General features: G+C 34.0%; 3 protein-coding genes across 4 annotated transcripts; 2 read left to right on the top strand and 1 right to left on the bottom strand.

Annotated features, from left to right (window-relative positions):
- The first annotated feature begins 2762 nt into the window (after nt 1-2762).
- Nucleotides 2763-5487, top strand: LOC111004675 (uncharacterized). Of its 2 annotated transcripts, none has more exons than XM_022275789.2 (4): nt 2763-3220; nt 3564-3871; nt 4041-4251; nt 4762-5487. In XM_022275789.2, exons 1-4 carry the CDS (start codon nt 2957-2959, stop codon nt 5269-5271), a joined length of 1293 nt encoding a protein of 430 aa, XP_022131481.1. In that variant the 5' UTR covers nt 2763-2956; the 3' UTR covers nt 5272-5487. The 2 variants fall into 2 exon arrangements, with proteins under 2 accessions (XP_022131481.1, XP_022131482.1); XM_022275790.2 differs by having other exon boundaries at nt 2765-3205.
- Nucleotides 5488-5587: 100 nt separating this feature from the next.
- LOC111004901 (uncharacterized) lies at nt 5588-7465 on the top strand. The gene is made up of 4 exons (XM_022276165.2): nt 5588-6006; nt 6084-6388; nt 6503-6713; nt 6822-7465. The coding sequence occupies exons 1-4, from the start codon at nt 5650-5652 to the stop codon at nt 7338-7340; spliced, it is 1392 nt and encodes a 463-aa protein (XP_022131857.1). The 5' UTR covers nt 5588-5649; the 3' UTR covers nt 7341-7465.
- Nucleotides 7466-7661: 196 nt separating this feature from the next.
- Nucleotides 7662-9455, bottom strand: LOC111004902 (V-type proton ATPase subunit c''1). The gene is made up of 4 exons (XM_022276166.2): nt 9169-9455; nt 8981-9058; nt 8367-8537; nt 7662-8253 (listed from the first exon to the last, which is right to left on the bottom strand). Exons 1-4 carry the CDS (start codon nt 9294-9296, stop codon nt 8082-8084), a joined length of 549 nt encoding a protein of 182 aa, XP_022131858.1. The 5' UTR covers nt 9297-9455; the 3' UTR covers nt 7662-8081.
- Nucleotides 9456-12747: the final 3292 nt, after the last annotated feature.

Here is a 12747-nt window from a genome sequence, read left to right as displayed (position 1 = left end):
TTCAAGATTTATATTGCATGGTCTCGGTCCCTATCCCAGTCCCGATCCCAGTCCCTATCTCGGTCCCGGTCCCAGTCCCTATCCCGGTCCCAATCCCTATCCCGGTCTACCCCAGTTTATCCCCATCTCGGTCCCGGTCCCGGTCGTATCTGGACATGAAGGACCGGGCTTGAGTTTACCTTCTATCTCGGTCTCAAACCCGGTTCTAAATTTCATCCCGGTACCAATCCCGGTCCAAGATAAATTCTAGACTTCATTTCTGTTTTCCGTAAGATAACGTTTTTTTCTAGAAAAATGATAAAATTTCGTATCATTACAAGTTTGAAGAAGTACAATATTCTAAAATGATGAAATGGACATACCTATATTGTGAAAACAATGGATTCGAGGTAACGGATTATGTGAGGACCGATCGATTGGATAATGTGGGCCAACAATCACGTGGAGAAAATCTTGAGTATTGGAAAAAAAAACGTGACTTGCGCGTGTGTGGTGATTTGGAGTTGAAAAAACAAAGTGAGAATTGTTAAGTTGGTGGTTGGTGGGTTGGTTGGAAATTTATTATATCATAAATGCATTTATTATGAAACGAGGGCAATTTAGTCAATTTACATGATAAAATAAGGGGAGAGATCAGAAATCTAAGGTGAAGGGGTCATGAGTAAAAAACAAAAGGGGGTCAAAAATCCAGAGTGGTTATTGAAAGGGGTCAAAAATCACAATTTCCCTTGACTTTTTAGGACACTTTTAATTTGTGGCAGCTGTTTAAGACACTTTTAATTTGTGGTTTAATTCAACGTGAATGAATCACATGGCTCTCTCTCACTCCTTTATTTTTTGTTTTTTCTTCTTTTTATTTCCTCTCTTTTCAAATTCTCTCTCCCTCCCACCTTTCACTTCTCTCATTTTCTCCTCTCTCTCTTTTTTTTTATATTTTATCTCTCCCTCGACGCATGTCAATATTGATGCAAATGTTCAGGTCTCAATTTCATGAAAATATTCTTAAAATATTAATGTCGATGGATATTTCTGAAAAAAATTTGATAAATTAAAAAACGAAAAATAAATATTTTTTTGTATTTCTAAATAAATTAAAATAATTAATATTAATTATGTATATATTGATAACCTTTTGTTGATATTCTTTTTATATTTTGTCAATTTTTTTAATAGGATGGAAATGTCGATTTACAATGTTGAACCTATAGATACCAATATCCATTCACATCAATATTTTATCAATGTTTTTATTGATAATTTCATGAAGTGTAATTGAAACGTCATACGTCGACATTTAAATTTAAAATATTGCCTTATTAAGAAAAGGAGATGAGTCAGAAGAAGAAATTGCTCAGGAAGAAGATGAAAAAAAGAAGATTTTTTCGTACAGAGCATATATGCTTCTCTGCGTTCTACCTTATTCACAAAAATGAGCAATTAGAAGTTCAGACAAAAAACATTAGAAGAAAATTGATTTACGAAATAAAACTAATTTTATGAACGTTAAAAACGCTTAAAAAAACGTAGTAATTAACAACGTAAATTAATCAAAACGTTAAAAATCAGGTCCCAAAATAAAATAATTCTTTTTAAAAAATATTTCTTATTTTATAACTAAACTCACCCATCCTACGGTCGGTCCATATATCTATGAGTTCGACATTGACATGAGAGGTAAATCAACATTTCCATCCTAATATAAAAAAAAATCGACAAAATATAAAAAATATCAACAAAATGTCACTATTTGTTAATTTAAATATTTTTTACGATTTTTTTAATTCTCTAACTTTTATAGAAATATCTATCTCGACAAAGACATTTTTATCGATATTTTCATTGAATTACATTTTAATTCTTTTGTGTTTTGAAGAGAATTAAGCGATTGATACAGAAAGTAGGACGGGATGAAGTTTGACAAACGATGAGAATTTCCAATTCCAAATCACCTCATTGGGCTAACAACACACTTATCTAAATTTAAATCAACGAAAAGTAGTATATAAATGATGAATACATTTTTTTAGGATGAAAATAAAAAATTTCCTATAATTTTTATTAAAATGTAGGAATTTAATCAATTGGTGGACATATATATGTTAGATATCCAATATATGAATTAAATTAATCTAATCCATCTGTTTAAGTTTTTTGATTTAGGGGTTGATTTATTCATCCTTTTAATGGTATCGAAGCAGGAGATCTTATGTTCGAAGTGATCTATATCAAATAAGCACCTCATAATCATTTTTAAATGTGTTAAAAATTATTAATATTAATATTATGTCTTTATTATTGATATTTTGTTGAAATTTTCCATATTTTATCGATTTTTTTTTGTCATACTTTGAAAATGTCAATGAAAATGGTTGAAAATCTATATTTTCGAGCATCTAAAATTTTAGAGATCTAAAATTCTTAAAAACAAAGGGTAAAATCGATGTTATTCTATTATAAAATATTTCAAACCTACCTTATTTTTATTTTTGTTTTTGTTTTTAAAGTCGTTAAAAATATATATATTTTACTAAAGATTTTTTTTCTTGAAAAACGGAACCTAACTAAAAATTAAAACCACCACTTGGGTACACAGATCAAACGTGGGTCCCATGCCTCACATCAACAAGGCAGGATGGGAATTTCTGTCCCAAAGAACCGAAAGATTTTCGGTATTTTAATAATGGTTGTATATTTGATTCTTTCAAATTTTAATAAATAACATCACTTGTTTCTTATTACTATTCTAGAAAGTTTAAGAAATAAAAACAACTGGATTAACACGCTATCCTTGTTCAGCAAAAAAAATTGTAATGGATGTGTCGGTCGTAATTCTATCCCCACAAAAATTTGCACTGTCCTTATCCAACGGATCTTTTAATAATGCAGTAGCTATCTTGTGTAAGCCGCAATTTCATCATCTCTTCCATTGAAACAAAAATTTTAGAGCTAAATCATCATGCAGGAGAATAAGGGAAGGCCCAAAGCAGTGGTGGTCGGAGGGAGCATAGCCGGAATATCTTGCGCACACGCTCTTATTAAAGCAGGCTGGGAAGTTCAGGTACTGGAAAAATCCACCGCGCCGCCCACCGGATGTTCCACTGGCGCCGGCCTTGGCCTCGACCCTCTCTCTCAAAGGCTCCTCCAGTCATGGCTTTCCCGTCCGGAACTTCTCTTCGAGTCCACCTTGCCCCTTGCTACGGAAAAGGTCAATACTCTCTCGGTAAATAATAAAGATAGGTTCAAAGTATTTCAATTTGATGAATAATAAAACTCAAAGCTATTGAAGCTCATCCTTGAAGCCGAAGAAGGCAGAAAGTTAGCTGGTGAGGCTCATCATTTTGGTCGAGGTGAGTGGCTCATCTCTGTGAGGGATGAGATAGCATCTTTGCCTCAAGAATGAGCCCCGTGAGATAGCTCTACTCGCCAAAAAAATCCTTTTATAGCTCTTGGAGCATATTTCTTCGCTATCTTTCCGATGATGTGAAATATTTAGTTGGTTTTTTTAGGGTTTTGAGTTGAATTTTTCAAATAGAGTAATTCGGTTAATTGGGTTTGGTGAACAGAATCGAGCAATCGTTGGTGGAGAAAGCAAGAAGGGATGGGTTTTGACGAAAGATGAGAATTTGAATTTCAGAGCAGCTCACTGGGCAGACCTCCATGGGCTTCTGTACAGTGAGCTTCCACCTGAAATATTTCTGTGGGGTCATATTTTCCTCTCTCTCTCCAAATCTGATGGCAAGAACTCTGTGAAAATAGTGGCAAAAGGAGTGCAAACTGATGAAATAGTTGAAATAGAGGGGGATTTGGTTGTTGCAGCAGATGGCTGTCTCTCTTCCATACGTCACACCTTCCTTCCCAACTTCGAATTGAGGTCAAAATCATATTTAATCATACGAGCTCAAAATAATTATATAAAAATCACTCACAGGATCTCTTGTCATTAAATCTATTTTACTAAAATTATTCTCATACACGTTCTAAATTCTTCGCTCCCATCGATTTCTCACAAAGCATTAAGGCCTCGTTTATTGTGATTGTAGATACTCAGGTTATTGTGTTTGGAGAGGGGTTTTTGATTTCTTAGAGAATGAGAATTCGGAAACCATTATGAACATCCGAAAGGCGTATCCAGAAATCGGTAAATGTTTATATTTTGATTTGGCATCTGGAACTCATATTGGACTCTTCGAAATCCCTAACAAGAAGATCAATTGGATTTGGTTTGTCAATCAACAAGAACCCCTACTCAAGGTGTGATTTCCTACTCTTACTTTGAAATTAAGGCCTCCTTCACTTACTCAAGAATCAAAATAGAAATTAAATCGAAGTACTAGATCACAATTACTAGAATACTATTTTCTTATTTCTAAATAATTATAAATAAATTAACTGATAGATGAGAGGAAAATTAAAAAAGTTTTAAAATAATTATTGAAAAGTTGTGGGTCCATGAAATAAGTAATAAGAATGAAAATTGATGAAGTTGCAGCTTGTAGATAAGAACGAGGAATGAGATTATGAGAGTGAGTAGCATCCAACTAATTGGTTTCGTTCCTACATTTTAATAAACTTAATTAACAATAGTGAAATATTTTTTTTAGTAAACATCCTAATGAAATTTTTCATTATTTTAATAAACTTAATTAACAATAGTGAAATATTTTTTAGTAAACATCCTAATGAAATTTTTCATTCAAGAACGGGCTTAAATTCATATATTTTATATATTGATGTTGGAAACCTATGCGAATATAAATGCAGGCTAGATCAATGACCATGAAAGCGAATGAGGAGATGGTGAGGAAGTTGCACAAACAAGTGGACGAGATTTGGGTCCCCGAGTTTGCAAGAGTTGTTAAAGAAACGAAACATCCTTTCATCAATGTCATCTATGACAGTGATCCATTGAAGCAACTAGTTTGGGACAACGTGGTATTGGTTGGAGAAGCAGCTCATCCAACTACTCCCCATTGTGCCAGAAGCACGAATATGTCAATATTAGATGCAGAAGTTTTGGGCAAATGCCTAAAAAAATGGGGAGTAGAATATTTGGAAACAGCCCTAGCTGAGTATCAGTCTCTTCGGCTGCCTATCGTTTCCGGGCAAGTACTGCACTCTCGACACGTCGGTCTGATTAAGCAAGGTTTGGCCCTTCCCAACCATGAACGTTTTGACTCGATGGTGGTTACTACTACAGAAAACTTGCAGGAGATTCAAATTAGAAATACGCCTTTCCTTGATGATGTTCCTCAAGTAATTAATCTGGTCTGATCTATGAATCTGAGTCAATTTCTGGAAAGTCGAAGCTCAAATATATTCTGTTTAGTGGAGCGGAGAGGTAGTTTAAAGAATGAGTGAGATTATGAGCGGAAGATTTTAGGATAATTTATCTTGTTAGAAGCTCGTTTGATATTCAATAATCTGTTGTTCTTGATGTTTCTTTTTTTTTTTTTAAATTCCAATGATAATTTATTTTCTCTCTGTCAAGTAGAAACTCGAATGATTTTCTGGCCAAATCTTTTGAAATACTCGATGTTGCTCGTTTGGTGAGAAAGGAAAGAGAAAATATGACATACAAGTTTGGAAAGGAAAATAAAAAATAAAAAATAAAAATAAAAATAAAGAAAAATCTCACAATGATACAAGGAAATGGCACGAGCCGCACGTGCCACTTTCCTCGCACCTCCATTTCTGGAACAATCTCGAGTTCTGATTCTTCCGCTCTGTTTCGTTTGGGAGAAACAGAACAAAAAAACGATGAACGAGAAGAAGAGAAGGCCCAGAGCAGTCATCGTCGGCGGGAGCATTGCCGGAATATCTTCCGCTCACGCCCTCATAAAGGCAGGCTGGGAAGTTCAGATACTTGAAAAATCGACCTCCCCCCCCACCGGAAGTTCCACCGGCGCCGGCCTCGGCCTCGATCCTCTTTCGCAGAGCCTCATCCAGTCCTGGATTTCCCATCCTCTCCTCCTCCTCCACTCCACACTCCCTCTCACAATAGATCAGGTGAAGAACATCAACACTCCCCATTCTCTGCGAAATTTGAATCAAATGTTTAGGGCTTCTTTTGTGTTTTTTAATAGAATCAAGCGACGGATGGGGAAGCTAAGGCCAGGAGGATTTTAACTAAGGATGAGAATTTCAATTTCAGAGCAGCACATTGGGCTGACCTCCATGGCCTTCTGCACAATGAGCTCCCACCTGACATCTTCCTTTGGGGACACCATTTTCTCTCTTTCTGCACATCAGAAGACAAAGCTTCTGTGAAAATAGCAGCTAAAGTTTTGCAAACTGATGAGATTGTTGAAATATTTGGGGATTTGCTTGTTGGGGCAGATGGGTGTCTCTCTTCTGTACTTCAAACCTTTCTTCCCAACCTCAAGTTGAGGTATGTGAAAATGAAAATGGAGCACAATGCTAAATTCTTTGCATCTCTCATTGATTTATAACTTCATAGTGCCCTATGAACCATGCCTACTCACAACTTCATTGTCTTGTGTAGATATTCTGGTTATTGTGCTTGGAGAGGGGTCCTTGATTTTTCAGAGAATGAGGATTCAGAGACCATAATTGGCATCCGAAAGGCGTATCCCGAACTTGGGAAGTGCTTGTATTTTGACTTGGGATCCGGCACTCACATTGTTCTCTACGAGCTTCTAAAGAAAAAGATCAACTGGATTTGGTATATTAATCAACCAGAGCCACAACTCAAGGTAATTAATTGCCTAACTGCGATCACGATGCCATTTTTCTGCGTAAACCTCTATACAACAGTTCTATAATTTGTGTTAGGCTGAAACGAATGTGCAAAACAAATGCAGGGTAACTCACTGACCATGAAAGTACACGACGAGATGGTGAGGAAGATGCAGGAACAAGCAGAGAAGGTTTGGGTTCCCGAGTTCGTAAGAGTCATTAAAGAAACAAAAGAGCCTTTCATCAATGTCATATATGATAGGGATCCGTTGGAACAACTAGTTTGGGACAATGTGGTATTGGTTGGAGATGCAGCTCATCCCACAACTCCTCATGGCTTGAGAAGTACAAATATGTCAATATTAGATGCAGCTGTTTTAGGCAAATGCCTTGAAAAATGGGGACTAGAGAACTTACAATCAGCCCTTGCGGAGTATCAATCCATTCGGCTGCCCGTCAGCTCAAAGCAAGTCCTGCATTCTAGGTATATGGGTAGGCTAAAGCAAGGTCTAGCTCTTCCTGACTGCGAACCCTTCAACCCGAGGGTAGCTACTCCACAGGATTACCTAGAACTTCAACAGAAAAACATTCCTTTCTTTAATGATGTTCCTCAATTGATTGATCCGACCTTGAAGTTTTACTAAAGCTCAAATGTATTAATGAGAACGCCTTTCGGATTGGAAGTCCAGTCTATGGCTGCATTTAAATGTACTTGATACATTGTATTGTCAGAAATTATAATAGATCCCCTATCTGTTTCAAGTTTCAACTACGCAGAAGATATCCATATTTTGCATCAATGTGGTTGTAGGGAGGGTGGGATAAATAAAGCTGCTTATATTGGCAACACTCATGTTTTATAGATTAAAGCCTCAAGTTTCCTCGTTACTGAATCATCACAAACTCTTACATTCTTTGTGAATATCCAAGTGTTCCTTTGCATTTGAAAGTACCACATCCAGTAATGGAACAGTAAATATAATGATATTATTGATTCAAAAAAGATCCAAGAAGTTGATACAGAAAGATATTTCAAGAAATATGTTACACGCGCCAGAAAAGGGAGTACTCCTACTACAATAAGTTCCCCTCCGTTACTTATTCAACGAACACTATGATGGCATCTTTCCCATCCAAAACAAGGCAAAAATAAAAAATATTTGATACCAACATCAAAAAGATGAAATGGTTCTCAAGGGAAGAGGATTGAAACCCAAACAATTTTAACAGATGCATATAAAACTTCCCACTCTAGCTGTCACAACTTACAAGAATATCATTATCTATTGAAGGGGTAAACTACAGAGCTCAAGAGTAGAAAAACAAGTTACCCTCCCCACCACAGATGAACTTTAACATCCCACGTTCAGAATCCAAGAGGTAGATCAGCCTGCCTTTGCAGGCCAAGAGGCTTGAGCTGACATAATTATACCAACAATCACTCCAAACAACCCAAGTGCACTGCCAAAGATCTCAATCACAAGAATCTTCACAAAGAGAGAGGAGTTTTGAGCATCAGATAACGCACAGCTGCTTCCAATGATTCCCACACACAGCCTTGAAACAAAGCATCAGAAAAAATCAAAACAAACAATCAAAATGAATAAGTAAAAAGAGCCACATTGGATGATTTTGATTGAAAAAACCAAGCAAATGAGAAGATATCGAACCCGCAGACAAGGTTTGCGAAGCCAACTATGATTCCAGATGCAAAAATTGCATATCCTGCTCTCATAGACTCGGGGGAATACATCTGAGATGCAGGCACGCTCTCTAACTTGGTCTGTAAGATAATGGCAACAATGACACCGTATATAGCAACAGCTTCACAGAAAATTACACTGAAATAACACAACATTCGAGTTGTTATAATCAAAATAATCACCAGAAAAATGTAGCTAAATGCTTAACATCAGTAATGAAATTTGTTGGACCAATTAAAATGGTAGAGGCAGACACTAAAAAAAAAAAGAAGTTACAGCAATACATTCAACAATCTTTTTTCAAAACCACTAGCTCCTGCTCGATACTGTTCTAATTGATGTAGAAAGTTATAAATACCTGCGTGTATCGTGATTCTTAGTTGTATCGGTCCAATATATAACTACTACATTTCTTGAAAAGGGACATGACAATAGTAAGGGAAGAAAAGAAAAGGCCTCACGTCCACAACAAATGTATCAATAAGAATCCCTAATTGTTCATCCCGGCCCGATCCTCTCATAAGCAGTAATCCAATCCATACGAAAATTTAACAATTCATCTACCAGAGTTGGGGCTTGACCTGATCAAGTTCTTCGAAGTAATACGAGGAGCTTTGATGGCAGCACCGATCAAACTGCTTCCCGTTATGTAAATCCCCCTAGCAAATCCGCAACCACGCAAAATTTCATCATTCAGAAAGGAAATTAATCAAACAAGCATTCACCAGAAGAAACACAAAAGGCAAATAAAATAGGGTTAGGTTGGCACCAGGCGGCGCCGAGGACGGAAACGCCGATGGCGATGGCGATGCCTACGGCGGAGAAAGTGTATGGAGAGATGTTGATGAGAGCGCGAGCCCAGGAGCTAGCACGTCCCGCCACGACGGCGCCCGACATGATTATCTCCGACGGTAATTTTGAAAATCGCGCAGTTTATCGGAAGCAGCAGGCTTTGATTTGATCTGAAAGCCGTTCGTCTGAACCCTGAAGACGAGGAGTTCCTGATCTGAAAATTTTGGAGATCGACGGAATGAATATCGACAAACGTCCACGCGCGCGTGACAAAGCTCGGTTTTTTTTTTTTTTTTAAATAACAAAACTCAGTATTTCTAATAATATATGAAATATAGTATTTGAATAATAGGATTTACATAAATAGCATAAGATTAATATGAATTTTGAAAAAGTTAAAATTTTGTATTAGAAAAATGTAATTTAAAAAATAATACGTAATTTAAACCAGAGTGAAACTTAAATAAAGAATATAAAATACCTTAACTAAAGTAATTCTTATGCTATAATTAAAAATAAAATTTAAAAAATTCTAATATTTTTAAAATATATTAAATATTTTTTATTTAACATAAATGAAAAGTGATATATATTGTACTATTAGAAACTTTTATATTGTTGACACGTGTATAGTAATTTGTTTACCAATCTTCGCTATCAATTTAAGTATAGTTTATTGGATATTGAAAAATTCATTAATTGATGTCAAATTTTCAATTTCTCATCTCACTTTTTCCCATATGAAAAAAATTCTTTACTTTATTTCATTTTTTTTGAAAGTGAATCTCTCCCTTTTTGTTGTGTAATATTCTAAGGAAAAGAAAAACAAAAAACTTCCAACATTTGCACCTCATGCTCCCTGACAAGTGAATATTACTTTATGGGCAATTCTTATTTATTTGTTGGGCATAATAGTAGAACAAGTACAAATATTTCAACTATGTTGTTGTATTTAAACAATTAAAAAATAATAGCAAATAATGGTAATTGAGTATTCTCAAAAGAATTCGAGTGTCATAAAAAAAAAAATTACTATTTAGTACCAATACAACTGAAGATTTTTATTGATCTGTGGTAAGAAGATCAGCTTAAAATTTAAATGATGATCTAAATAATAGACTTCCATTTCCTTACCATAACTTAAATTGTAATCCGAATTAAAAGTGTAGAGTAACAATAACTTAAAGAGATTATAGCCAAAGCGAGCATAGTCCAACGGTACTTGACAAGGTAAGTTCGATTATCCATCCCACATATTATACTTTAAAAATATATATATACTTCAAAATTGTTACTTAAAAAGTAAATTGAAAAACCGACCAAAGTGCCTCAAATTTGCATCAGACCGTTCTCCCCAAGTTGGGGGTAGGATGGGCTTGGGCCAAGCCCAAGGGCTTTCAATATCTTCACAGTGAGGGGGGCATGGCTTTGGAAATGGGTGGAAATTTATATAATTACAAATTTAAGATTGAGATTTTTTATGGTTTAAATATTAATTTGGTAATTACCTCCTCAATATGTTGACTAAAATATATATATATATATATATATATATATATATATATATATATATTATTTTGATACTTTTCAAATTTTAGTCAATATACTTTTAAAACGGTCATTTTGATATCCAAATTTTTAAAAGGTCATTTTAATCTCTATTGGTAAAATTTAAAGTGGCCATTGTGGTCTCTATTTGTAAAACTTTAACACAAATTTTATATATAATAGAAATTTTTTAATACAAATTTATTGTTAGATTTCAATAAATTTAACAAGTAAAACGTCATGTGAAGTGAAAAAACTAAAATGGTAATTCTTTTAAAATATAGAAAAGCAAAACAAATATTTAAAAAGTACATAACATAAATTAAAATAAACGGAAGTACATAAGTTAGTTGCGACGTGTCATATAAGAAGTTGAAAACATCTCAAATTAATATATTATATTTTCTTCCATAGAGGGTAGATTATTATTATTATTTTTTTTTAGATAACCATGAGGGTAGATTTTTTTTAAAGACATTTTATACTTTTTCAAATTAAGTTACTATACTTTTCTAAAAATATTTTTAAACCTTCAAATTTTTCTAATAAATTTCAAAATCTACAATATTTTATTGGGGGAAGAAAAGCCACCTCGTAACATTTAAATAAATACATGACAAAAATTTTAAAATAAAGACGAAGATGGATATTTAGACAACGTCAAAGTAAAATATCAAAGTACGACCTTCTAAATTATGAAATCTAAAATCAGGGATAAAGTCATAAAATTTCCAATTTTACATTTCGCCCCTGTAATTTTTTAACTGTAAAAGGTTTTAATAGACAAATGAGAGATTTTTTTTAATTGAAGTATTATATATTATTTTCAGGGTCTAAATACTTTTTGATGTCTATACTTTTAACTTAAATATTATACTTTTAACTTAAATATTCGTTTTAGTTTATGTATTTTTAAGTCTCAACAGTTATGTTAGTTATTATACATTCAAATCATTTATTTTGGTTTTTATATTTTTAAAAAGTGACTAATTTGATCTCTATTTACAAAATTTGAATATACACAATGAAAATCATTTAATACAAATTTATGGTTATGTTTTAAGTAATTTAGTAAGTGAGGTAGAAATTGACATTTCAAAAGCCCAATTAGTTAAATTAACAAAACTTCAATGCATAGACTAAATTAACGTTTTAAAATTACATTGACCAAAACAAACTAAACTTAAAATTATATGGAATAAAATAATATTTTATTATTATTGTTTGATCGTGAAATCAACCAAACTCGGATGAGATGTATCGAAATTCGAAGTACCTGCAAAACAAAGTTAGAACTCTGATGCTCTAGTCAGTATACAATTCGATCTACTGTTATAAAAAGAATAGTTTCGTGTACCTTACCTGGGAGACAAGAAGTTCGGTGCAACTTTCCGAACTGTCAATACTTGTATCAATACGAAAGATATGGTTGAATCTTCTCATTATTCTATATGAGATTCAACATGATGTTGACACATGACAGACCAAGAAGTCCCTAAATAAAGCAAAATAAAATAAGTAAACAATTGATTGACTGAATTAGGAATTGGGATGGAAAGTATTTAAAAAAATTTATGGGAAGAAAAAGGAAATGAAATATGAATGTATAAAATAAAGGGGAGGAATAGGAATAGGATCTTACTGACAAATAGATTGTGGAGGTGGAAAATAGAATCATGGACACGACAGCTACGTGATACGAATACGAAAATCCAGCTGGAATGCTCCATCCCTTCCCTTCACACCGCCCCCAAGATTCCCTCAAGAATCATTTATGTCACACCCCATCATATTCCTTTGTCCCCCACATTTCTCTCTCTTTTAACTTTTAATTTTAATTTACACTATTCTATTCTTTTTTCGTCGCAAAAGCTTATCCTTTCCGTTTCATTTTTTAGTACAACATGTAGGTTAGTGGATCGAAATGCTCACTGTTGACCCTTTTGTTTCATTTTTACAATAATAATACTTAAAATTCATTACATTACACTCCAAAAAGATTGCACTT

The sequence above is a fragment of the Momordica charantia genome (genome assembly GCF_013281855.1).
Source record: "Momordica charantia cultivar OHB3-1 chromosome 8 unlocalized genomic scaffold, Mcharantia_2.0 BLBB01000008.1, whole genome shotgun sequence".
Taxonomy (NCBI): domain Eukaryota; kingdom Viridiplantae; phylum Streptophyta; class Magnoliopsida; order Cucurbitales; family Cucurbitaceae; genus Momordica; species Momordica charantia.
The sequence above is the reverse complement of the archived record's forward strand: the minus strand, read 5'-3'. Positions and strand labels throughout refer to the sequence as shown.